This window comes from Danio rerio, chromosome 4 (genome assembly GCF_049306965.1).
Source record: "Danio rerio strain Tuebingen ecotype United States chromosome 4, GRCz12tu, whole genome shotgun sequence".
NCBI classification, from domain to species: Eukaryota; Metazoa; Chordata; class Actinopteri; order Cypriniformes; family Danionidae; genus Danio; species Danio rerio.
The window spans coordinates 56,874,354-56,901,816 of record NC_133179.1 but is presented as its reverse complement, the minus strand read 5'-3'; the positions used below and the strand labels follow the sequence as shown (position 1 = coordinate 56,901,816).

General features: G+C 37.3%; 4 protein-coding genes across 11 annotated transcripts in view; 1 reads left to right on the top strand and 3 right to left on the bottom strand.

Moving 5' to 3' along the window:
* The window catches only part of LOC137491081 (uncharacterized), a 131,854-nt gene extending 118,389 nt beyond the window's left edge, over window positions 1-13,465 (bottom strand). Inside the window, exons 1-2 of one of the 2 annotated variants that reach the window (XM_073948370.1) lie at window positions 13,244-13,465; window positions 12,839-12,988 (exon numbers count right to left, since the gene is read on the bottom strand). In XM_073948370.1, coding sequence (XP_073804471.1) covers window positions 12,839-12,923 — 85 coding nt within the window. In that variant the 5' untranslated portion in view covers window positions 12,924-12,988; window positions 13,244-13,465. The remainder of the gene's footprint in view (window positions 1-12,838; window positions 12,989-13,243) is intronic. The other variant, XM_073948369.1, reaches the window with a different exon arrangement.
* The window catches only part of LOC137491103 (uncharacterized), a 1,183,352-nt gene that overhangs the window by 447,982 nt on the left and 707,907 nt on the right, over window positions 1-27,463 (bottom strand). The gene's annotated exons all lie outside the window — the stretch shown is intronic.
* Window positions 4,436-9,277, bottom strand: LOC141381846 (uncharacterized). The gene is made up of 2 exons (XM_073948985.1): window positions 9,086-9,277; window positions 4,436-6,204 (listed from the first exon to the last, which is right to left on the bottom strand). The coding sequence occupies exons 1-2, from the start codon at window positions 9,138-9,140 to the stop codon at window positions 5,546-5,548; spliced, it is 714 nt and encodes a 237-aa protein (XP_073805086.1). The 5' UTR covers window positions 9,141-9,277; the 3' UTR covers window positions 4,436-5,545.
* znf1141 (zinc finger protein 1141) lies at window positions 14,183-27,414 on the top strand. 6 transcript variants are annotated; one of them, XM_073945359.1, is made up of 4 exons: window positions 14,183-14,223; window positions 14,692-14,841; window positions 25,414-25,535; window positions 25,740-27,402. In XM_073945359.1, exon 4 carries the CDS (start codon window positions 25,904-25,906, stop codon window positions 26,951-26,953), a length of 1,050 nt encoding a protein of 349 aa, XP_073801460.1. In that variant the 5' UTR covers window positions 14,183-14,223; window positions 14,692-14,841; window positions 25,414-25,535; window positions 25,740-25,903; the 3' UTR covers window positions 26,954-27,402. The 6 variants fall into 6 exon arrangements, with proteins under 6 accessions (XP_073801460.1, XP_073801461.1, XP_073801459.1 ...); XM_073945360.1 differs by lacking the exon at window positions 25,414-25,535 and adding an exon at window positions 19,057-19,127; XM_073945358.1 differs by having other exon boundaries at window positions 14,689-14,841.

Genomic DNA, 27,463 nt, shown 5'->3' with positions numbered 1-27,463 from the left:
ATTTGTCCTAGCCTTATTACGATAGAATGCCATTACGATTGCATTTTTATGGCGTGGTTAAACCTCAGAAGTGAACGAGAAAACAAAGTAGATCGTTTTACCTGCTCTCTATTACAAACGGAGACATTACAACCATCTTATAATGTACTATTTCCTATATACACTAGTATGGGATGTCATGTTTTTTATAAGTATCATTTTAATTTATTTATTCTGCATAAACATTTAGCTTTTATAATTACCTGAAGTGCGTTTTAATTAAGCCTTACTATGGTACAATGTTATTACGATCGCATTTTTATGGCGTGGTTAAACATCAGAAAGTGAACGAAAAACAAAGTAGTTACCTGCTAACGTTATCCATTAGAAAGGGAGACCTTACAGCCACCATATAAAGTACCATTTGCTATTTACACTAGTATGGAATGTAATTTGTACAAACTGACCATTACTGTGTTACTGTGTACTACTATGAAATGCTGATGGCTTGACCACATTCCTCTTACCAATGAACAAAACAAAAACGTACCATTCCGAAACATCTTGCAAAAGTCGCGTTAGCATTAGTTCAGCTGTGTCCTCTTCATTTTCTGTGTCTGATTCGGGCTCAAACTGATACGGCTTCACTGACATTATTTACAGTCTGACGGACAGCATGCAAAAGAGGCATGACGTTTCCTGGTGACGTGATGCCGATCCACCAACCAAAACACATTAGGTTAGCTGACTAATCAGATCCCTTTGAGGGCGGGCTTTATAGAACAAACCAGGAAATATGATGGTCGTTTCCATGTTAGCTCAGTAGCTGTATAAATTGAAGGTAAGAACTGTGAACAAATAACGTGATTTATTACAAATGCATAATGAACCCACATTGTTTTGCACCCCATAAACACAACCAAAGCTTAAAAAAGCTATTGTGGACCACCCCTTTAAGGGTTCTATCTGACTATTTATATTTGTGTATGTAATTACCTAATTAAAGTAAAAGGTTTAACATAAATAGTTATATATTTTATATAGACTAATATTTTATGCAACACATTTTCACTATTTACCATGTTATTTACCTCTATTAATCACATTCTTTCTATTTCATAAGCTTTGCAATAACCAGATTCCAGATAAATGTTTGTGAATTTTATTTTGTTAGTTTGCTCGAGTGCTATACCTGCATGCAGCGAGTTTGTGTGTGTGTGTTAATTTGGGTGTTTATGCGAGGATCAAGTATCGGATCGAGTTTATATGTCTGTGCATGTGTATGCATGCATCAAGTTTATATGTATATGCGCAAGTTTTATACATGTTTTGAACATAGGATAGGTTTATGCGAGGGTAGGTTTATATGAGAGTAATTTATAGGTCTTTATGCACCTTTATTTAAATCCTACACAGCGCCTCATGGCCACCTGTGTTTGGTGCCGGGAAGGTGGATGGTGAGGTGACAGGTTGACTTAAACTTTTATGATGCCTCAGCTTCTATCATTGCTTCTGACTCGCAGTATGTTCTATCAGGCGGAACAGATTTGATGCGTTCCCGATGCTAGTCGGCACCACTTTCCCGCACATTTTGCACCGAAACTATAAGTTTATCTGAACTTAAAGAGCCAAACAATTTTCACACCAATACATTCGTCTGTCCTCTCTCATCAACTAATTCGTCTGCATTCTTACTTGTGGAAGCTTGTTCCCCTATATCTGTATTCAGGGCACACATTTTGTAGTTTTCTGCGACAGAGTAGCTTAACCAACTTTTGAGCGCTGGCAGTGGCAGCGTGCGTGTCTATGATGTACGTCAAGTGACGCAAGTGACATCACGCTCATTTTGACCACAGAAAGTCATTTAGTTACAAATGATACTGTCACGTTCAACAAATAAGAGTCAAAATAGGATCCAATTGCAAGTGATATAAGGTTTATTTGACCAAGTCAAAATAAACAAACAAGGAAGTGACAGGCTAGGAGGACGACGAACACAGGGCAGGAACAGACAGGAAAACAGGGTCCAGAAATATCTCCTCAGGGGCCTGAGCACAGACACCACACATGAGAACAGATGTAACGAACTGACAAAGAGACATAGAAACGTCACCCTGATATAGGGCTAATAATGAGCCTCAGCTGGTGAGTAATCATCCCCGCTGAGTGTCGTCATGTCACGTGAGCATAACAGATACACATGGACTACCAAAACAAAACAAACCCACGTGATCAAACATACACTCCGGAAAAGCGCACAAACCTGCAACCGTGACAGATACAAGGTAAAAGATCTTATATATATATATATATATATATATATATATATATATATATATATATATATATTTATATATATATATATATATATATATAATAATAAAACATACGTATGCAAATGTATATCGAAATACCGGAAATGGGTTTAAAACTCATATCATCGTTATTGAAAAAAAAAAAAACTATTGCAATATATATTGATATCTAATTATTGTCCAGCCCAACAACAACACTTTAACTACATGATATAAGTGATGCAAAACAAAACCATAAGGTTAAAGAGTCAATGAGATGGCAGGTCTTGACATGAGGACTCCTGAGTAGCCACAAGCATCCTGGGGTAGCCAACACAACAACTTTTATACACCCAATGATGAGTAATGCAGGCATCCAATCAGGATTTACCACATACTCCAATCTGGAGTCTTGGGATCATCACAGTGTATTAATATTGTAAACTTAATACCCGTCACTCTGCCTACATCATAAAACATTCATCAAGTTTGTATTCTACTCAAAAAAGTAAATGTTGTAAACTAGAAACAATCTTAAATCTAAAAGTAAAGAAACTTTACTCATAAAAGCTGCAACACAGGACAATTGAATGGCCTTTTTAAACTTGAGGCCCTGGGGCCTCATGTATCAACGCTGTGTACGCACAAAAACTTTGCGTACGCCAGGTTTCACGCTCAGAATCGCTCACGTTTGGATTTACTAACAATGAACTGAACGTGGGAATGTGCGCAGCTTCACGGCAGCTTTCTGGCAGGCGTACGCACATTTTTTGTGCGTGTCTGTTTTATTTCCATTGGCGACTCCTAGAGGCAGTTGTGTTAAATTCCTCTCTACAAAGTGTCTGAGCCTTGCAATGGCAGCTGTATGAGACGGGTTCATCTAGTAGGTATGTAAGATTTCCATACCATACAGTTGACCAGCTAAACATTAAAGCACAATTTGCAGCAGTCGCCTGTTTTCCCAATGTAATCTGAGCAATCTACTGCACACACATTGCTATAAAGACACTATCTGAAGATGAATTTGCATGTGTGAATCAGAAACATTTCCATTCAATAAATGTGCAAATAAAATATGATGCACAAACTTATTGATGATTCCTACTTGTCTTTCTCGTGATAAATAGTGGGCAAAATCGGATATGTAGCGGGGAAAAAAAAGAAGAAAGAATTCATCAGACGCTGGATTTCGAACCGAGTTCATGCTCTAACATGTCAGAACATGTTCACATGCTTCTTATGAGGTGCGCCACTGAGACTACAAAGCATACTGCAACATTTTACAGATATAAACCACACTATTTCTTGTTTAAATGCACTCAGTGCGATGTTCAGACCCAACTGTGTTAACCGTATCAGCTAAACTCTCCCACTCTATTTTTTTCTTTTGTTGTTAATTCCGGAGAACAAACTTGCAAATAACACCGCTTTTCTCCGGTCTACCTCCGAAAGCAGCACCTCCAGTTCACATTCTGTTCAAAGTTTCTCTTTTTGCTTGATTTTGCCGTTGCTTTTTCGTTGGGTTTTGCCATTAGCATAGTCATTAGCATATTCATACGGGGGAGGAGGCAGGGAGGGGTTTTGTGCTCGTGCATGTTGCGCTCAGTTTCACATTCATTCAGATGTACAAAAGAATATGCGTGAGATTCGGCGTACGCAGTGTTTCATACATCTGAATTTTTTTCTGCGTACGCACATTTACAGCTTTGTGCGTACGCAATGTTTTAGTAAGATTTCCACGCAAGTCTTCGTACATGAGGCCCCTGGTATACTGCAAACTAACCGTCCTGGAGCTCCACCCTCTTTGATGTGCGGTGTCTTCCCAGTGATTTGTTTCTCATTCAGGGAGTCAGAAAAAGAACACCATCCAAAACAACACTAGCTACACCAGGGGTGGCCAATCCTGTTCCTGGAGATCTACCTTCCTGCAGATTTCAGTTGCTACCCTTATCAAACACACCTGTCTGTAATTATCAAGTGGATTTCAGGTCCTAATTAATTGGTTCAGGTGGGTTTGATCAGGGTAGGAGCTAAACTGTACAGGAAGGTAGATCTCCAGGAACAGGATTGAGCACCCCTGAGCCACATGAATACACTGGAGAGTAGAGTAAAGATATATCCGCACCAGTACAATCACTTGCAAAGAGATTTTAAGCCACAGAGATGGTGTTTGGCAGATGTTTATGAAACTGTTCTTCTCTCATTCACCATTACTGTGTTTACAGTAAACGCGAGAAGTGAAAAACATTTACAACCCCACCTACTGCAGTGTAAGAGTGTTGGAAAACAGTATATCGTCACTCAGCCTTTTCAAACATTATTCAGACATGAAAAATCTTGTGCACATGAGAAAAGGTTTTGCTGCATTCATGTCATGTGTGCAACTTTTTGTTCAAGTGTTTCTTAAGCTGCGCCGAATGAGCAAAACACTGTAGACACTCATCAGATCAGTACAGTTTCTCTCCAGTGTGAATCCTCTTTTCTGTTTTCAAATGTGTTAACTGATTAAACCTCTTGTCACAGTGTGAACACTTGTACGGTCTCTCCAGTGTGAATTGTCTGGTGCAGTTTCAATTTTGGTACTGTAATAAAAGTCTTCTCACACTTAAGCATATATACTTTTTCACACCAGTGTGGATCGTCATGTGTTCATTAAGGTTTGCTGATTGGATGAAACTCTTCCCACACTGAGTTCATGTGTATGGTTTCTCTCCAGTGTGGGTCTTCATGTGTTTCTTAAGGTATTTGTACACCAGTACAAAGTTAGTTTTCAAATAAATTAAAAAGGAAGATTATTTTGAGTTTAAGTTATTTAATCATCGTTTCTGAAGACTGCAGAGTGATGCATGAAAAAATGACTTTAAATATTTTTTAAAGCATGTTGTGATATATGTTAAAATGTGCCCCCAAAAGTACAAGTGACCCCTGCCTGCAAATATTCAAAAGGAAATACATTAATCCAATTCAAATATATAAATTATAAAATGACGTTTACTTTAAACTTTAATTATACTGTTCGTTAAAATTATTTTTAAAAGAGTGTCAAATAAAAAAGATTTCTAGAGTCACCATAAATGTGGCTTAAGGGTATTGGTTCAGGCTCCATTTTGGCACCAGTATTATTTTAAAAGTATCGATTTAGCACCGGTATTGAAACAAACCCAAATGATACCCAACCCTAGCGATTGGTCCATATTTTAAATTTCTGCCCATAGAGTTCGTGTTTTGATCTACGATTGGTCTTACACAGTCAAGTGATGTGATTTCGCAGGTCAGAGTTCACCAATATTGTACTTTGCAAGGCAGTGAACTGCGAAACTTGACGCAGAAACTTGCGTTTCCGGTCTAAAGCATTTACGTGCATATGAATGGAAGTCTATGGGGAGAAAAGTGCATGTGAATGGTTTCTCTCCAGTGTGGATCCTCATGTGGTGATTAAGGGATGATGAGCGGCTGAAACTCTTCCTACACTGAGTGCATGTGAATGGTTTCTCTCCAGTGTGGATCCTCATGTGGTGATTAAGGGATGATGAGCGGCTGAAACTTTTCCCACACTGAGTGCATGCAAATGGTTTCTCTCCAGTGTGAATAATCATGTGTTGTTTAAGGTGTGATGAGCAGCTGAAACTCTTCCCACACTGAGTGCATGTGAATGGTTTCTCTCCAGTGTGGATCCTCATGTGTTCATTAAGGTGTGATGAGCGGATGAAACTCTTCCCACACTGAGTGCATGCATATGGTTTCTCTCCAGTGTGGATCCTCATGTGAATCTTAAGATTGTCTTTTCTTCCTAAACTTTTTCCACACTGAGTGCAGGTGAAACGATTCTTATTTCTCCTTTTCAAAATATCATCAGTCTCTAAATGAGTTTTTTCCTCAATTTTGACATGATGTTCCTCATCTTTACTCCCCTTATTCTCTTCAATTACGTCTGAAATAAATAAATAAAACATCAGTCTTAAAAACTCTCATCAAAAGCTGAAAAATGAAAAGACACTGGAAACATTGACTAAACACACTCAGTGATTTTGCTGCACATTAAATGTAAAATGAATCAGATCATATTTTGTTTGGTCCATTAATATGTACACATTTAAGCAGATTCAATTCAATGAACTTCATGAATTGAAATGGCCATTACAGTTTAAAAGAAAGAATGGTTTTACCTTCAGACAGAATGAAAATTTAATTAGAGGTGTTTCCATATTTAACTCTTCTTTAAAATACACAGAAATATAAATTGCTCTGATAATCAGTGTCAGCTTTGCACATGAGTTTGTAGTTTTGTCTTTATTTACATTGTCATACTTTTCTCATGTGGGCAGTTGGGTGGAATCTGTGCAATATATTATGCAAATAAATTGAATTTTGAAAAATAAAATTATTCTTAAAAGTCACATTATTGTATGTGCTGTGAAGAACAGCCACAATCAAGCCACTGCAAGTATATTTATGTTAAAGATAATATGTGCAATTTATATATTATTATAAAATTAATAATGTTTTGTTTGGGTACATTGATACAGCCACAATCTTCCTATGATACAAACACAGAATAAATAGATCTGATCATGTAAATGTTTGTACTAACCATACTGCACATTTTTATTACCTTCCAAAAACTTATATCTGCTCCCCTGTGTAAACAAATTTTTTTTTGCTCGAAACTGGATCAAAAATTCATCATGAAGCTGTGTGTAAAATTGAAACTTTAGACACTCAACCTTTAGCAGCTGTTCAAATAACAATGTTTTTTTTCTTATGTTTGTGCTCTCAGCTGTTTCTACCATTTACTGATGGTAAATAAATTAATAACTGACTTGACCTTTAACTAGTATTTTGCACTTTAAAAAATATATTTTGTTTCTTCAATTAAGATATTTTTCAGGGTCTTAATATGTATTCTTTAACTATTTTATATATATTCCTATGTAAAAGGTTCACATTTATGCAACCAATAGTTAATAAATTGGTTATTTCCATACTTACTGTTGCTGACTTTTGTTCTCAGTTTGATCTAGCTGTTCATTAATTCCACTCAATGAAATAGGTAAAAGAAAAGTATTCATGATTTGTGCCTATATCTTTGCGTTGGTTCGTACTGAAGGCTGCAATATCGGTATTGTATCAGAAGTTAAAATGTTGTATTGGGACATCCCTATTGATTATCCCTATTTGCGTCTCAATAAAATTATAAAAAAGCACATTAAAGACTATACACAAAATAAGACATTCACAAAGGTGTATCTTCTGGAATAACACCAATTGACGGACGCTGCTTTTGGTTTTTAAAGAATCAAGCAGTTTAAAAAAAATCTAATTTGCAGAAGAGAAATTTTTTAAAAATTGCAAAAAGAAAAGATTAAACATCTGGACTGTTAAAACATTCTACTTCATATATTATTTAGACTCCAATACAACAGTTAAGTTAAGTTATTAATGACGGAGTGTAAAGCTTGCGTGCTTCAGCAGAGCATCCTTCTGTTTTAGACAGACGGAGAAAATGCGCAGTTTAGTTTCACCTCAAGATATTGAAATAAAAACTAACACTGAACTGCTCATCACGCTCAAAGAGTTCAACTAAAATGTACAACTGTTGTTAGTTGCACCTGCGGGAAGCACAATAAACCTAACAAGCCATTCTTGAAGTATGTGAAAAAACCTCAGATGCTTTGTCATGTTGGTCGCGACACTCTGCTTTATAACTTATTACTTTCATTACAATATTTACACTGAGCTTTGCCATCATTTTTCACCACATGTAGCCACTCTGTTGAGCACATCTTGTGGTCCATCTCTAAACAAATGTTTAAACTATTACTGAAGGTGCTCTCCAGCGGCAAAGTTTCTGGCAGAGCAGCAAGTGGAAAAATGTGCATGCAGAAATTAGACAAGAGAAATCAAAATTTAAATTATATATCAACTATGGGATTCTTAGCATCTAATCCCTGCCCGTTTTATTACAAGTTATGTTTTTTTTATAGTTATGGCTGTAATCATTTGGATTAAATTACCCTCAAAATCCTGCTCATTTAAGGCATCATTTTCAGCAAATTATTGTTATAATAAAATAAATAAAAGTAGCCTACCCAGTATAAAACAACAGTAGCAGACCTAACTTTATAGCGACAGCTCGACAGAGTCAACACAGGTTTAAAAACAGGTGGTTTTATTCCTGATGATAATTTATTGTTGTCAGATTCACTTTCACATAAATACACCTGAATCAACCAATCAAAACTCACAGCTAATCAGAACAGCCTGTGCGTGTAGCATCTCGTCAGATCATACGGAACTGACAGCCAAAATCTGAGGTAAATCTTAAATAAAGCAAGACAAGAGTGCCTGACTCTCTTGCGTGTGTAGTTACAATAGCAACCCAACATTCTCCTCAGAATTTCCAACAAGCTTACTTTAATACGAAATTAAAGCAGGTAACAAACATGAAGTACAATTGTGGTGCAGCGATGAGACGAATGCATTGAGTGACTGTCAAGAGGCGTGGCTATGCAGGATGATGGTGTGTGTAAACTCGCTTTCAGAAAAGAGAGACAGAAAGCACTTACTGCTGTGGGGCTGCCTCTGATAAAAACAAAGAAAAAACTCTTTAAAAAAAATAAAGAGGTTTAGAAAGCACAGCTGATATCGCTTTTTGATCCTGTGGGAAAGCAATAATGAACCGGTTAAAACATTTCTGAATAATATGTCGAAAAACTACGTTTTGACAAAACTTAAACCGACTTTGGAACAAACAATCAGGGCTGAAGCCCAACAACCTCCCGTGCCACTCCTGATCAGGTATAAACACCAACCTATTTGTTGTTCAGAGTCTTCATTTTTAATTTTGCAGGGTTCTGGATCACTCATGTTTTTGCTGTCCTTCAATCAACTCTTTACTGGAGCCTGATGGGAATATTCCACTGTTTATAGCTGAACTGGAGGATGAGACAATTATTCTAATTATATGCTGTGGCTAAAATGAGAATAGTGATTTTTTTTTTGCCTAAAATAAAGATCACGATTTTCTCACGATTCTGCAGATGTAAAAATAAAAGTTATGAGTGCATGGGCGATTATTATTGTTATTCTCAAACATGTGGTAAAGCAGTAGGCTTTGTGTAGCTGTACTGTTGGTTAAAATACTACATTTTGTATAGACTTTTTGGGAAAATGTACTTCTACTACAATACATTACTAATAGATTTTTAATAAATTCAATTTAATGTAAACTTAAAATTACCACACTCAAAATCTATTTAAGTGTTAGTGATAATAGTGCATTCACATTAAGTGCACTTAAGTACAACTTTTGGAAAAATGTACTTTTACTACAATACATTACTAATAAATTTTTTATATATTAACTTATTTTAAATTTAGGATAAGTATGTAAACAGTGTACTAAAATCAACTAATGTGCAAAACATTTAAAGCACATTTTTAAAAAACACACTAATAAAACTCTTTTGGATGTTTTTTCTGTAGTGTACTTTATTGTAGTACACTAAAAATTTATTTAAGTATTTCTGGTATTTGGTATACTTTTGTCAAGTCCTACTGAAGTATAAACATACTTTTAATTAGTATATTTATAGTGTAAAACCATCAAACCTTTATTTAACACAAAAAATAACAATGTACTAAAATTGTATTTGTGGGTATTTTAGTGTATTTTAATTGCATTTAATTATATTTATGAGTTAATTATATTAATTATATTTTTTTCACCTGGGTGAAGAACGCATATTGAGAAACAGCCTCTGTTTTTAGGATCTAAAAATTCATCCTTAAAAAAAAATCTCAAGCAAAAAGATTCCAATGACGTGCCTGCTGGTTTGTGAAGAATGTGGTCAATACTGACGAACGTCACACTCAAATGTTTGCATATCATCAGCATGCTGTAATCCATTCCGTAAGCAGAAAAAGTCCTTTTAAGGGCCTACTCACACTATGCCATCCGTACCGTGCCCAGGCCCGTTTCCCGGATCGTTTGAGAAGTGTGAGTGTGCTGAATCGGGCTCAAGCACGGTTCACTTGGCCGGCCCTGGCCCGGTTGGAAGAGGTGTGCCTGAGCGCAGTATACTTGGGCTTTGGCGCGGTACGCTTGTGTGTGAGCGCGAAACGCGCCAAAGCCCGAAACCGAAAGCAAGACGTGACTTTTAAGGGACTGTTTGATATGGATTTATTAATCATTCTTACTGTTCGGTGATCGCAAACTGCCGTAGTTTATCAAAGACGCAAACTCCTCACAGCACGCCAGCTGCTCGCCTTCAGCAGACCTCCTCATTCCTGCAGCACGAGAGCTTTGATTGTTTATGAGCGCCAAAAGTGGCGGATCTGTTCGGTAAAATATCTGACTGTGTGTCCCCGCATCCCTAAGGACTGTTTGGCGAAATATTTGACAGCATGTCACTGCATAACAAACGACTGAAAGGATATAACTAGAGAAATCTCCACTGTGCTGCTGAGTGAGAGCGTATGGCAAGCCGTTTTAACATTTAAACCTTGTTCTGACTATCCATAAATATATTTAGAGATATAATTATATATTTTGACAAGTCATTATTATAATTCGAATTGTCAGAATGACAATTAGAGATATCTGCAATTACAATTGTACTAGTACGAAATCAGATTGGAGATATCTGCAAATATATTATGACTAGTCATATTCCTCCATTGACTTCCATTGAAAAATATTTGCAGATATCTCTAAATGAGTTTTGACTCATCAAAAATCCAATTCAAGATATCTACAACTGTAATTCGACTATTAGTAAATTAATTAGAGATATCTTCAAATATATTTGTAAATATCTCTAAATATTACGAATTAAAGACATCTGTATGACTAGTAAAAACTCAGTTAGAGATATCTGCAAATATTTTTCAATGGAAGTCAATGGAGGAATATGACTAGTCATAATATATTTGCAGATATCTCCAATCTGATTTCGTACTAGTACAATTGTAATTGCAGATATCTCTTATTGTTATTCTGACTAGTCGAATTATAATTATGACTAGTCAAAATATGATTAGAGATATCTCTAAATATATTTATGGAGTCAGAACAAAGATTTAAATGCTAAAAAGGCTTGCCATAGAGAGCGCTTCTGAACAGCGCAGCAGCGATGACGTAAGCGTGCCGAGGCCCGATATGGTGTGAGCGCGGGCCGTCGGGGGAGACGGGAGGGGGGACAAGCGTGCTTTGGCCCGGTTTGAGGCAACTGTACCTAGTGTGAGTACGGCCTTAGACTAGTCTGGGGACCAGTTGTAGTCAGTGCAATGCTAAACGTTATTGTTCCACTATAATTTGTTTTGTCTCACATCATCCCTCAGCAACATCATATAGTTTACAATACTGTACAATGTTTTATAATAATTAATTATTTTAGTGTCCATTTCATTCAGCATATTTCAAATTGGGGGCATCCGCGTTTTCTGACATATTTTTAACCAGGGTTTCTGCAGGTGTCACCAAGTTAAATTTAAGACTTTTAAAGACAATTTCAATATGAATGAAATTTTAGACTCATAAAGGGCTAAAGGCCAAAGAATTTTTCAGATGGCCCAGATAGAAAATGTAAATATTTTAGATATTTCTTAGCAAAATATCTTAATTATTGTTTAAAAATAAGCAAGCTTTATTTGTATCCACACACTTTTTTTCCAACATAAACTTTATTTAAAATAAAAAACCAATTAACAAATGCTTTTAAAGTTTTAAAAACTATAATAAAATAAATTTATGCACAACAATCTGTCCAGGTCGATGTCCTCAGCAGTGAATACATGGAGCACGTTTAAATGTTATTGTAAGGAAAATGATTAAAGCATTATAATAAGTTAAAATGACCTTTTTTTGAATAGAAAGTTTAAAGTTTTATTGAGATGGATTGTTGGTGATTGTGGGTTTTGACCAGATTGGGTAACAAAACATGAACAAAGGAAAATGAAGACTTGTTTAAAAAGATTAAAGACCTACAACACAACATTTCAGTAAATTTAAGACTTTTCAAGGCCAAAAATTTGGATTTTGGAATTCAAGACATTTTAAGAGTCCGCAGAAGCCCTGTTTAAACACAATACTGTGAGAACTAGTAACAACTACTAGAATCAAATTTAAAGCCATAAAGAAGTCGGAATTGTAATCAACGTGACATATGCAGATGGAAAGTACTAAGCCAACAATATCACTGTTATGGCAGATATCTATAATATACTATAGGAATACTGTAGGTCAAATATCGTCAGCTAAGTTAAACTTTTTTATATAGCGCCTTTGCTCAAGAACGATTTACAAACAGTAGAAGAACGAGAAATGCTATAACCTTAAGAAGTAGAGAAAATGGGAGACTAATAATACATAAAATAATGACAAAAGGCCAATAACAAGTAACAAGAAAGAAACTGATTCCTGTCTTTCAATGAGTGCTTATGTGCATTTAGGAGAACTAGGCAGCACACTCAGGGCTACAAGGTTTACTTTAGTATTCTTATTATTAAAATATATCTGAATGAGGATCAAATGACTGAGTTGGTCTTTGAGAATGAAAACCAACCTGTTTGTTCCTGCAGATCTTCCTGTTTGACTGTGAATGTTTCTTCAATCTTCACATCTTCACTCTCCTCTTTAATAAACGCCATCTTTATAACAGTGTGGAGATCAGTCACTTCAGCAGGAGTTTTTCTCTGTGTTTGGACACTTTATCCTGTTTAAAATTAACAAAACAATAAAAATGTCCTGTTTAAAATGAATAAAACAATGAACAGAAACAAAATAACTTCTCTTCAACACTTGCTTCAAAAGAGTAAGTCTGAGCTAGAAACAATAGCCAAGAATGAGCTGATTAAAACTAGTAACGTAACTAATTTTCTTATATATAGTGATGTATACTTAGAATGGAATGACATTATGCCATTTGATAAATCAAACCTTAAATATTAATAAAACCCTTATTACTCACTTTTCTGTTGTTCAAACAATAGCCCTCACTACTGTGAGTAAAATAGTATTACGTTGTATAAAGTGTTAAAACAATATTGTCAACAGCAGGTACAAAATTAAGCACTGAATGAAAACGGAAACTTTAATCAATCCGTTTATATAAGTGTACACGCTTTAAAACAAACCTTTCTCCAGTCAAATAACAGTGCGGGAGCGGCGCAGCCTTATGACGTCACACGCCAAGCCAAAATAAAAGTCTTTTTTTTGTTTAGCTTTTTTACCACTTACCTTTGCAGTAATGACTTACTAATAAATTTCTCCCTCGTTTTTCACTTTCTCAAATACGCAGACAAACATATATTCAGTATTTGGAGTTGATCAAAACATTTAATCTAAACATTTTAAAACCATTTTGAAAAACTTTTTAATCCACTAATCATCAGGCCCAGCTCCAGCTTGGAACTTCAGGGTGGGCCAAAAAAACATAAAAAATTATATATATATATATATATATATATATATATATATATATATATATATATATATATATATATATATATATTAAGCTTGAACTTAAGACTTAGCCTGAGCGTTAGCCGGTCCTGGACCAGGTTAGTTTCAGCATAAGTTGCCAGGGTAACTAAGTTTGAACTATTGTAAATTTGATTTATGAAACAGAATCTGCCATTAATAAACCTGACTTACCAAAATAAGCCTGGCTTTTTCTGTAAGCTAGTTTTATGGAATAGCCCCCTGTTTTCTCGTCCCTCTGGTAATCTTATCTTCTCCATTCGTACATCATTTTATTTTAATATTTATTTGTTTTCATGATTTTTTCTACATTTTGCGCTCCACATTTCTATCCAGTAGGTGGCGGGAATGCACCATGCAAGTTGGTCTGCCAACCGCCATTAACCTCAGAAGAAGACTTTTATTATGGCTTGTCGTGTGACGTCATGAGGCTGCGCCGCTACTGCGCTGTGATTCAACTGGAGAAAGGTTTGTTTTAAAGCTTTTACACAGATATAAACGAATTGATTAAAGTTTCAGGTTTTCACCAGATGCTAAATGATATACCTGCTGTTGACATAGAGGTAAAGTTGGTTTTATATTCGCACATTCGTTCGTTTAGAAGTCTCTATTAGCATGCAAGTGTGACTTCTAAACAACATTAACCCTGTTTATTTGACTGTGAACAATGTTGTACTTTGATAGTTTGTAATAAGTGTTTTAATGAAGGTTTAATTTATTAAATAGCATAATGTCATTCCATTCTAAGTAAACATCACTATATTAGAAATGGAGTAACGTAGTATTGTTCAGCTAATTTGTGGCTATTGTATCTTGCTCTGACTTACTCTTTTTCCTGATTTCTGTTGAAGCAAGTGTTGAAGAGAAGTTATTTTGTTTCTATTTATTAATTTATTTTAAACAGGACATTTTTATTGTTTTGTTCATTTTAAGCAGGATAAAGTGTCCAAACACAGAGAAAAACTCCTGCTGAAGCGACTGATCTCCACACTGTTATAAAGATGGCGTTTATTAAAGAGGAGAGTGAAGATGTGAAGATTGAAGAAACATTCACAGTCAAACAGGAAGATCTGCAGGAACAAACAGGTTGGTTTTCATACTGATATATTTTTAATAATAACAATACTAAATTAAGCCCTGAGTGTGCTGCCTAGTTCTCCTAAATGCACATAAGCACTCATTGAAAGACAGGAATGAGTTTCTTTCAATACTTGTTCTCGTGTCTTTTGTCATTCATTTTATGTATTATTAGTCTCCCATTTTCTCTACCTTCTTAAGGTTATTGCTTTTCTTGTTCTTGTTGAGCACTGGCAATATATAAAATTAATAAAAACAATAAATTTAAAAAGTTTAACTGAGCTGAGGATATTTGACCTACAGTATTCTCATAGAAGATATCTGCTATTACAGGGATAGTGTTGGCTTAGTACTTTCCATTTGTATATGTCACGTTGATCACAATTACCCTTTTTTTAATCAACTTCTATGGGATTAAACTTGTTTCTAGTAGTTGTTACTAGTTCTCACAGATAGTATCTAGAATTACATCATTATTATAATAACTAATTACCAGGGCTATTGTGTTTAACAGGGTTTCCGCGAGTCATAAAATGTTGTAAACTCCAAAATCTAAAATTTAGGCCTTGAGAAGTCTTAAATTTACTGAAATATTGTGTTGTAGGCCTCCTCAAATTAAATTGTGTGTGTCGAGACTTGGCAAAATTTAAAATAAGGGCCATATCATACACCCGGCGCAGTGTGGCGCAAGGCGTGATGCAGTAGTCTTTTGGTAGTTTAAGCTTGGCGCAAGAGTCGTTTTGAGGCATTGCGCTAGGCTGTTTAAATAGCAAATGCATTAGCGCTCATTTTTGCGCTCATTTTTGCGCATCATAGGTGTTCTGGTCTAAAAAGGAAGGCGTTCTGAGGAGGACCGCTGGCGCGTTGCTATTTTGAGAAACTATAATAGATTTTTTATTAGACCAAAACTAACCCGGTCTAAACTCAGGCGCAGAGTTGCGCCTCGCTTACACACTGCTTAATACACACAAGAGAGCAATAGGCAAATATCTTTACATATGAAAAAATGTTAATATTAAGGATATATATATAGGATATAATAAGAATAGATATAGAATATAAATATAAAGGATTAAAATATTACAAAACATATTATTTTCTAGCCTACATAAATATGAAAAACCACTGCCTTCATGTCTTCTTCATCTCGGGAGGCTTTTTCAGTTCATACATAACAATTTGCTTTAGTATAATATTATTATTAGCTGTATTATTTATTATATCCATATGTATATTTGTTTTATTAAAAACAAGCTTAGATTTGCCCACCTGTCAGGTTTTAGACCATATGGGGCACAGCATGTGTTTTAAGATATAACTCAGGTGTTTGAGCACATTTTGTTATTATTGTTCATTTATTTGTTTGCTGGAAATTAGAACTGAATTTAGAAATAGTTTTAAAACGAATATTTGCGCTTAACAAACAAAAGTATTAATTTATAGACTAATTGATGTCTGTGCGTAAAGGTTTCCCTATCCAAGAGCGAAAGTGAAAGGGATCGATTATCTCTCATTCTCACACAGTAGATGCTCTGTTTAACAGTTTTCTGTTAAAAAACTGTTAACTGTTAGCTGTTTGCTTGTGAAATGCTCATTTTTTCCACTTAGACTTACTTTGCGTCCTGTAAATAGCGAATGCGCTCTTGGCGCGACACAGCTGACTCTTAAAGATAATGGGAGATGAGACTGTTATTGGTTTGTTCTCAAAACACACCTATAACTCATTAAGAAAATAAACTCAACCCTTTTAGACCATGCGCCGAAGCGCAAGGCAGATTTCCCGTCCTTAAATTAGCAAAAACGCGTCCTGACACGCCCTGAAAGCATTTTGCGCCCTGCGTTTTGCGCATGGACCGTCAAAATAGAGCCCTATATCACTGAAAAATTGTACATTGTCCCAATTAGGAGCATACACATTGGCCAGGACCACAGACATGTTAAAAGTTTGGATTATTATATATCTGCCTTTTTATCCAACACATTTGACTCCGAAACAAATTGTACATTCTTATGTACGAGTACAGCAACGCCCCTACTTTTGCTATTAATGTTAGAATGATATATTTATGTATAGCCTCCTCTACTAAACTTAATATAGTCTTTTTTTTCAACAGATGTGTCTGTAAATATACAATATCAGATTTTAACTTAATATATACGAACACCTTGTTTCGTTTCACTGGGTGATTTAACCCCCGCACATTCCAACTGGTAAAGTTTGTCTTTACTCCACCAATTTTATGGAGGGCTGTCGAAAACATTTATCAGAAACTTCTGAAAGGTATCTGTGGGTTTTGAATGTAGGGAGATGTGTGGGAGAGAGGGAGGAAAGAAAAAAAATAGAGAGAAAAAAGAGGTGATCGCACATACACTTATAAACACTAAACAACACAAGATTGAAACATTGCGTGTAAACTTGCACACACTTCCAGCTACTCCCACTCTTAACTAGCTTAAAGCGAAAACAATTTAAAGCAAAACTCTTAAAGCAAAACAATTTAAACAGCTCTTGATGTTTTACTACAAAGCTACCCCATTATTGACCAAATATACTTGAGAACTAGAAATAACAACAACGAACATGTGCTATAGTGATCAATGGCTTTCTTCAAAATATCCTCTTTTCGGAAAAGTAGTGGCATTTAATCAGGAAGGCGTGTGGCGGTTCCTTGTCATCCACTGGTTTGCTGCGTAGAGTGCGGTGTGCCTGGTCCAGAAGTGGAGTCTCTTAAGGTTCAGAATATCTTTCAGAAGGCCGGCTACAAATTCAGTCACGTGTCTGCCGTGCTCCAGTCCTTTCTAAACTCCTGTTATGCGGAGAATTGAGCGGCGAGACCCCTCCTCAATATCTTTGCTTCGGTCTCTCAGCAGAGCCAGCTCCTTTTTCACTATACTAAACTCTTTTTTCCAGGGTAGTAAGTGAGTCAGAGTATCCACCCAAAACAGACTCCAGACCAGTCACTCGCTGTTCCGCTGCTTCCTCTCTGGCGTTGATGTGCTCCACAGCATTATGTAACTGTCTGAAGCTGGTTAATTTGATTGCAAAGTTAATTTGACTGTGCAACGGCCTTTTCAAAATCGGCCTAATTAAATCACCCTTTAGTGCATCAATAGCTTGAAGGACCGCACTGTTATCACTCGCCAGAGCCGTCTCTCTCTCTTTTTTTTTTTTAAGATGCAGCTTGCACTTCGGATTAGCATTAGCATGGAGGCTAGTAGCGGATTCTGCCTCCCTACGGTTGCTTCGACCTTTATTCATCCTGATTTAAAATTAATTACCCTCAGAACAGCTAAACTCATACACTTATAAACGCTTATTTTCCAGGATAGGTAGGTTTAAGGTATTTAGGATAAGAGTAATATTAAGCAAAATTTTAAGTTTCATGTAAGGACCTCAACAGTTTGCGTCTTTACATGGCGCCGCTCCAACATGAAGTCCAAAAAAAAAATATAACACTATTCACAATGAAACACAAAACCCTCAGCACTTATAACTCAAATGAAAGTGAAAGGAAAAAAATGTGAATGATTTCAGGCCAGCAGATTCATCCAATTTGAAAACGGAAAAAAAATAATGATAATAATACTACTGGGAGAAAACAAAACGAGAAATAAAATGAGAATTTGGGCAAAGAAAACAAAAACTTTTGGTCAAGAGAAATGAGAGGGGAATGGCGAATGTGGAGGTGTGGATGTGAAGGTTGAGGGTGTTGACGAATCCGTTCACAGACATCACGAGCACTTCAGTTACAAGACATCGGCCTTTGCTCTGTTGCCTTGATACGTACTTTCGCTTTTTGTTTCTCACAGCCAGTCATTAAGTTTACACTGCTACACTCGACCCGGTTTCCCTACTCGTTTCCCCGCACTGCAACAGTTTAGTCAACTTCTTTTTCTTCCGCACACCACATAATGCTGCGCTCTTCAACTCTTCTCCTCTTCTTTATACCCATTTCCTTTTTTCCGTTCCATGGGTGGAGACCAATTAAACAATGTTGTCACTGAAAACGCCAAGAGTCATATATGCATGATTATATGCTGTCAGGCTTTGTAATCAAAAAATGTTGTTATAATAGAGGCCAATGGAGAAAAAAACAGCCATGAATATAATGAATAGAGAGTAAATTTGGCCAGAGTTTGAGTTTTTTTATTTTTTCAAAGCATTTTCCCTGAATATGTCAAAATAATATGTCCCCAAATAACAGTCTGTTTGCTGAAACACAGGGAAAGTTTTGGCCAAACTCAAAATCACCCCAGAATGGATGAAAATGACCCAACAGCACACAAGGGGTAAGGTACACATTTCAGCCTTTATGCAGATGCTGTACAGCATCTCGGTCATCAATCTCGGTCCTGGAGGGCCGGTGTCCCTGCAAGGTTTAGCTCCAACTTGTCTCAACACACCTGCCTTGATATTTTAAGTATACCTAGTAAGACCTTGATTAGCTTGTTCAGGTGTGTTTAATTAGGGTTGGAGCTAAAATCTGCAGGACACCAGCCCTCCAGGAACAAGTTTGGTGACCCCTGCTGTACAGGTATGTCTCATGTCTGCAAGGCAAATATTCAGCTAATTGTTTAGCTGTTACCCCACAACATTTTTTTCTGATGTGTTTACCAGTCAGGCACAGAATGAACAAGTATTCCCTATGTGGTGATATGTGAACAGGTTATTGAGATTGGCTGTTCTGTGTCATGATCCAGGGTTGCTGGGGCAACAGGGGCAGAGCCAGCACGAGCAGGCTGACACAGAAGGCAGAAATATCGCTAATGAGTGCATGCTTTAATAAAGTGAAATTCTGAGTTCTAAAGCGCTGGTCTACTCTGTTTAACATGACATGGTGTCAGATTGAAAGTTCTCAGTGCACTCCTATCATTTGAGAAGGAGGACGAAAGGATAATGTTAAAGTTTCACATGCCCTAAGGTTTTGATTTTGCACAGCCATCAAGTTGGCCGGCATGGAAGCAGCGTTTATCTTGATTTAGAATTTCAACAAAACTTGACAAGGTAGACAATGATGTACAGGTGAATTTACTGCTCTATGCAATGGGCAAGCAGGCTAAACCCATAAACAGCATCCAGATGGATTCTAGATGTATCCAGTGGATTTTATCAGATACCATTAATTTCAAGCTGCAGAAAACTCACAACTTTTATAACGCCAGTTGGCCGCTTCTGTTTCCGGAGGCTACCCTTTGGAAAAACCTCCGCTCCGGAGATATTTTAGAGAGAAATGAGCACTCTTCTCAAAAACCATGCTGGCTCTGTTGCAGTGATGGACAATATACTGGTGTTGGGTAGAGACAAGGAGAAGCATGATCGCAACCTCAAGGCAGTCCTTAATTCCGTCAGAGACTCTGGTCTTAAGTTAAATTAAGAGAAGCATCACTTTGGAAAATCTGAAATTTAATTCTTTGGATATATTATTAGAAAGGATGGGATCCTGCCTGACATTAACAAAGTGAGAGCTATAATGGAGATCCTCTGTCCTACGAATCTGACTGAATTGCGATAGGCCTTAGGGATGGAAAATTAACTGGGTAAATTCCTTTCAGGTCTTTCGTCAGTAATTCATTCAATGACTTAGCTGCTTAAGGGGGACACTGAATGGAACTGGAGCAAGGCACAGATGCAGGCGTTTAACAGGGTGAAGAGCATGTTGACCACAGCACCAGCGCTAGCGTTCTATGATACTACCAAGATCACAGTGGTCAGCACGGACGCAGATAGTTATGGTCTAGGTGCTGCCCTGTTTCAGCAGCAGGAAGAAGCACTTCTGATTGCTTTCTGTTTAAGGACTGAAGACTGAACGCCACTACTCAAATCGAGAAGGAATGCCTAGTTGGAGTGTGGGCATGTGAGCGGTTCTCACATTACTTGCAAGGTGTTGACAAATTTGAGCTCCAGACTGACCATAAGCCACTTGACAAAGCTCCCTCATGGTGCAAACGGTTGCTGATACGTTTGATGAGATTTAATGTCAAAGCAGTGCATGTACCAGGCAAACAGCTTGAGGAGGCAGAGAGTCTTTCCAGAAATTCTCTGACTCATTACAGCGAGTCTGACACAGAGCGTGACCTGACAATGTTTGTACAGGCAGTACTGTCAACTGTCAACTCTGTTTTTCTGCAATAACACTTCCGAAATGCTAGTTGGCAATGAGGTGTTAATGTTCCTCTGTGTCGAGTTTCTTCACTAGTGTTTTGTTTTTTCTGAACGCTTCCTGAATGTAAAAGTGGCTCAAACTCACTCATTTTGAGGCAGGAACCGGCGGACGTGCAACAACTTTAACCATGAGGTAAACACAAAACAAAACTTTCCATCTGAAGCTCCTTCCTGGGACTCCACACTTGAAAGAATCGCTCCATCAGTCTCGCGCTATTCGCACGGCTCTCGGTACCGCCCAGACTCGTCAGCGCTACCAAGCCGACCAATCACAGAGCTTGCGCTATGTGTCGGTGCGACGTGTAGTTGCATGTTTTGAGAGGTGCATGTCAGAGACGTTGACGGCCACGGCTTATGGCTACGTGTAGGCTGTGCCGTAGCATATGCGTGCGCTTGACGCAGAAGTATAAATCAGCCTTAAGCCTGTGAGGGAAGACTGGTTTATTGCCATAAGCCACGCTTCAATATTCAGATCTCCAGTTGGAGATGGCCCAGGAGATGGAGATGGCCCAAGGATGGCCCAGTCAAACATCTCAGTTGACAAGTGTGCTGCACAGGTTTTATGCAGCTAGGGCTCACCTTTCAGAAATTGTTCTACTTTTGCTTTATAAGGATAGAATTATGATTCCTGGTTTACAGAGACTGGATGTGTTACGTCAGCTTTACACAGATCATCAAGGCCTCACGAAGTGCAAAAAGAAGGCAAATATGTCTGTATGGTGGCCTAGAATAGGCAAAGACATTACAAAAACAGTAGAGACGTGCGAGTTCTGTCAAGTCTAAAAGTCGATACAAAAGAGAGAACCCCTGATGGTTACAACCCTTTCTGATGGGCCATGGCAAAAGATCGCTGTGGACATATGTGAACTAGATGGTAAGAAATATTTAATAGTGGGAGACTATTATTCTCGTGATATTGAGATCACACTTCTGCAAACTATTACAAGCCAGCTGGTGATTAAGCATCTGAAAACTATGTTTGTTCAGTGGGGGATCCCATACAAACTTATAACTTACAATGCTACTCAGTTTACGTCCGCTGAGTTTGTGGAGTTCAAAACGTCATACGGTTTCGTTCACACTACCTCCAGCCCTCACTACTCACATCCAGATCCACAGCTAGCTTTAATAAGCTATCTTGCTACACAGACTCTATGAATGGGTTTGCTACCCCAATTTCCAGTACACTACACGCTCATACACCTTCAAGCAAAAGAACCCTTACTGGTATAGAAGTAAAACAGCCAGTAAAATTTAAGGATTATGTTTTGGGGTAGGTGTTTACACTAACCGTACAGATGCAAAGAATCCACTTGCATGTTAACTTCTACAGTATGGTGTAAGATTGTGGAAAAAAAAGAAAAAAAGTGAACTTAAAAACACATCTGTGATGTTGACAGGTTATGGTTAAGAGTTTGACGATTGTAAGCAAAGGATATTGTTAAGTTGATATTGATATCTGTTACCAGTTTGGAAAAATAATTTGCTTTGTTCTATGTTGCTAAAAGGGAATTTGCTATATATTTACTACAGGGGGGCATCATCACTTTAAGGAGGGGAGATGTGGTGATATGTGAACATGTCGGGGTCCAGGGTTGCTGGGGCAATGGAAGTGGAGTAATTTACATTGTAAAAGCACTAGATAATTAGTTCTACAGGTTTTACGTTCAGAAGATGAATAATTTGAGTAAACCCTTCTGAGTACTGGTCAGAGCACAAAGGATGTGGAGACAGGTTATTTGTTTTATCACTTTATATTGAATGTTGAGGAGTGGACCCCAGATGAAAATGCAAGGATGTACATAGTCTGAACAATATTAAGTACAATAAAAATAATAAATAAGCTACAAATGTATAAACAAAATTTGCTGTTATGTAATAAACCAGTATTCCTTATTAACATCAGTTACTAGGGATGTAACGGTATCAGAATTTCACGGTAGGGTAATACCTCGGTATGAATGTCACGGTACAGTATTTATTGAATCATGTACAGGAAAAAAACAAAACTTATGAAAATACTCCAAAAAAGTGCCAAAAGTGTCAATGATATACAAATTAGCCATCTATCTGTAAGCTTTGAAACAGGAACTTCAATTTTAATAACAAAAAAATATTAAACCATGTAAAAAAATTAAGTTTCAATTTAGTATTGTTGAAAACTCATCACATTCAACATTTAATCACTCACTCACTTAGATAGAGATGGGTTTAAAGGAAAATTATCATATAAATATAATCTGGTAAAAGCTGGTATCTCTGGGTATTTACAATGTCCCCTGCAACAGAAAAAAACCCTCTCATTTGGGACTGAGGTTTCTGGGACAAGAGAGATATGACTTGGCCCAGGTTGACAGCAGTGGGTAACGTTGTGCATTGTCTTTCCCCCACTTGAGAGGACAAACCATGAGTGAGATAGAGATCTCATGTCTGCATCAATCTGAACAGTGTGCTGTGTTTCTGCAGTCCCCATGACTGAGTCGTATTCCCCAACTTGCAGGCACATGCACACACAGTGCTCAACCTGTGCAGTGCACATGCCCTTTTTAGTCTTGGATAGAAAGTTCCCTTCCAAAATGATCAAAAGTGCCCCCGCGACGCGACATACCCTCCGTCCCCGATTTACAGTACGCGCGCGACAACACAGCTGATAAGAACTCGCGCGACAACACCACTATTCAGTAGGCGCGCGGCGACAACACCCGCTTTAGGGTTTTCCAGCTCTTTTTGATCCCCGCTTCTAGCAGCACACTCCATTTCCGCATTACTGGATCTGTAGCGACAACAGACCGCAAGGGATGATGGTCAAGCCTGGGCTGATGGGAATTGTAGTTTCCGGTACCTCCCGTTCGCTTCATTCGCCTGAGCAAATTTTCTCAGAAGACCTATAGTTTTACCGAGTCATGCGACTACGGTAATATCGAAAAAAATTAATATTTCGGTATGACGGTATTTACAATACCGTTACATCCCTATCAGTTACATTTTTTTACTAAACAATTTAGATAAGTAGAAATTAGATTTATCTGGAAAAAGGTCTAGATTAAACATTCATGTGTCGATAGAATACTCATTCACATGCAGGTATACATTAAATGCCCAGAAATGCTACAAATTGTGAGGCAGTTAAACAGTCTTTCAGCCATACTAGCCCCTTTCCACGTTTAATTTATAACATATCAGATTCACATTACAATATAAACTGTTAGGAAAACCTCAAAGGAGAATAATAACGGTGATCTGAATAACTGAATGATCATTACGGGACATGTCCGGGCTTGTCCGTATACTAAAGATGTATATAAAGTTGTTTGGGTAAAACAGAAATCATTAACAAATTAATAACGAAAGGGCTTATTTTGAGTTCAGTGACTAGCATCCAGATATTGCATCTGCAGCAATCATTGAAAGCGAACGGGTATAAAACGTCCTCTCAGCTGTTAATGCGCACAGCTTTCACGCACCCGCAGACATCGGCAGCTCCTCTCACTTAGGGATGGCTGATGTGAAACTGACGTTTCGACACAGTGTCGAGATCCTGAAGCACAAGTATTTCGAAACACTGCACCGAAGCACCCAAGTCACATGACTTAAGTGTTTCGAAACACCTGGTGACGTAACTAAAGCGATTCAAAGTATTGATTAGCTTAGAAGCGTGTCAAGGCCTGGCGAATCTGTATTTGACTGCCAAGGTCAGAGAAAATTCCTGTTTCATATGGCCTAGTGGACTGTGCGTGTGCACGCTGTTGCTATGCTTCGAATTACTTTTTTGGTTCGAATCCCAACTTGTACAAATACTCTGAAGTCATGGTTTTGTGTGTTTTAATCATGTTTCTGTTTTGTGTAGCCTAAATAGGATACAGCAGCAGTTACGCCATCAATTTTGCATCATTTTTGTAACACTGTAAAACAATAATAAATATTTTACAGTACTGTGATGGTTGGGTTTTGGGTTTGGGTAGACGTTAATAAAATGCAATAAATGGAAAATTTAATGAATAATATAAATAATTCTTGACAACTTCAGGCCACATTGTCTGATCTAGAAATAACCCTGTTTTAAGACCAAAACAAGACATATTTATTTAGAAAGTGTTTATTCGGTTGTCAGACCAATGTTGAAACAAAACAATACAAGAACAAAGCATTACCAACTGGTATTAAAGGATTTCAAAATGGCTGTATTAGCCTGGATTCGAACCCACTATCCCCGCATGGTAGTCAGGCACCTTAACCACTCCACTAAGTAACTTGAAGATTCAATTATACAAAGTGGGGTGTTATTACCTCAATTTGCTCAACTGTTCTTTGCTAAAGCTGTTTCAGTGCAATACATAAAAAATGACCACTAGATGTCACTGTAGAGTGGGGTTTCGAAACGTTTCACAGCTTCGACACTTTTGCTTTGACTGTTTCAGTGTTTCATGAAGCCTCGCTTTGCCCACCACTACTGTCACTATGTGCTGCGCTTTTCTTCCACAACACACCCAAACAAGTGCGGTTTCAGAATAAGAGTCCCATTTGTAGGTAACTTTACTAGGTAAATAAACATGAATTGCATTAAATCTGCTTAAATGTGTACACATTAATGGACAGAACTAAATATTATCTGATTTATTTTACATTTAATGTGCATCAAAATTACAATGTGTGTAGCCAATGTTTCAGTGTCTTTTCTTTTTTCAGCTTTTTTTGAGAGTTTGTAAGACTTAATGAAAACTAATGTTTTATCTATTTATTTCAGACCTAAGAGAGAATGAGGGGAGGAAAGAGGAGGAACATCATGTCAAAATTGAGGAAAAAAACTATTTACAGACTGATGGTATTTTGAAAAGGACAGACAAGACTCGTTTCAAATGCACTCACTGTAGAAGGAGTTTTGGAAAAAAAGGCTATCTTAAGATTCACATGATGATCCACACTGGAGAGAAACCATACACATGCACTCAGTGTGGAAAGAGTTTCAGCTGCTTATCACACCTTAATGTACACATGATGATCCACACTGGAGAGAAACCATTCACATGCACTCAGTGTGGAAAGAGTTTCAGCAAATCATCAAACCTTAATAAACACATGATGAGCCACACTGGAGAGAAACCATTCACGTGCACTCAGTGTGGGAAGAGTTTCAGTCAATCATCATCCCGTAGTAAACACATGATGATCCACACTGGAGAGAAACCATTCACATGCACTCAGTGTGGAAAGAGTTTTAGCCAATTATCACACCTTGATTTACACATGATGATCCACACTGGAGAGACACCATTCACGTGCACTCAGTGTGGGAAGAGTTTCAACTATTTATCACACCTTAATCACCACATGATGATCCACACTGGAGAGAAACCATTCAAATGCCTTAAATGTGGGAAGAGTTTCAGCCAATCATCATCCCTCAATCAACACATGAGGATCCACACTGGAGAGAAACCATTTACATGCACTCAGTGTGGGAAGAGTTTCAGCAAATCATCATCCCTTAATAAACACATGAGGATCCACACTGGAGAGAAACCATTCACATGCACTCAGTGTGGAAAGTGTTTTACCTGCTCATCAACCCTTAATCAGCACATGAGAATCCACACTGGAGAGAAACCATTCATATGCACTCAGTGTGGGAAAAGTTTCAGCCAGTCATCATCCCTTAATTACCACATGAAGTTCCACGCTGGAGAGAAACCATTCACATGCACTCAGTGTGGGAAGAGTTTCAGCCAATCATCACACCTTAATAAACACATGAGGATTCACACTGGAGAGAAACCATTTACATGCACTCAGTGTGGAAAGTGTTTTACCTGCTCATCAAACCTTAATCAGCACATGAGGATCCACACTGGAGAGAAACCATTCATATGCACTCAGTGTGGGAAAAGTTTCAGCCAGTCAACATCCCTTAATTACCACATGAAGTTCCACGCTGGAGAGATACAATTCACTTATACTTAAGCCGCGGTCACACTGGACTTTTCATAACAAGACCTCTCTGGACAGAAATGTAAAATATGGACCAGTCGCTCAGTTAATGTGTAATCATCTTGTTTAATCCCGCCCCTTTTCTAGGGCTGCTCGATTATAGAAAAAATCATAATCACGATTATTTTGGTAATAATTGTAATCACGATGATTCAAAACGATTATCAGTTAAGTCAAAATTATTTACCCTGAATTTTATTTTTGTATATAAATATTTCCCAAATGATGTTTAACAGGAATTTATCACAGTATTTTCTATAATATTTTTTTCTTCTGGAGAAAGGCTTATTTGTTTTATTTCGGCTAGAATAAAAGCAGGTGTAAATATTTTGTAACCTATTTTAATAGCTCAATATTATCAGCCCCCTTAAGCAATATACATTTTTTGATTGTCTGCAGAATAAACTACTTTTGTACAATGACTTGCCTAATTACATGAATTAAGCCTTTGAATTTCACATTAAGCTAAATACTAGTATCTTG

Bases quoted from the DNA above. Each gene is read 5' to 3' on its own strand.
- znf1141 (NM_001423385.1), top strand. From the start codon at position 14,757: ATGGCGTTTATTAAAGAGGAGAGTGAAGATGTGAAGATTGAAGAAACA. The intron at 14,842-25,739 runs GTTGGTTTTCAT...TATTTATTTCAG, and splicing joins AGATCTGCAGGAACAAACAG to ACCTAAGAGAGAATGAGGGG.
- LOC141381846 (XM_073948985.1), bottom strand. From the start codon at position 9,140: ATGAGTGATCCAGAACCCTGCAAAATTAAAAATGAAGACTCTGAACAA. The intron at 6,205-9,085 runs GTTGGTGTTTAT...TATTTATTTCAG, and splicing joins AGACTCTGAACAACAAATAG to ACGTAATTGAAGAGAATAAG.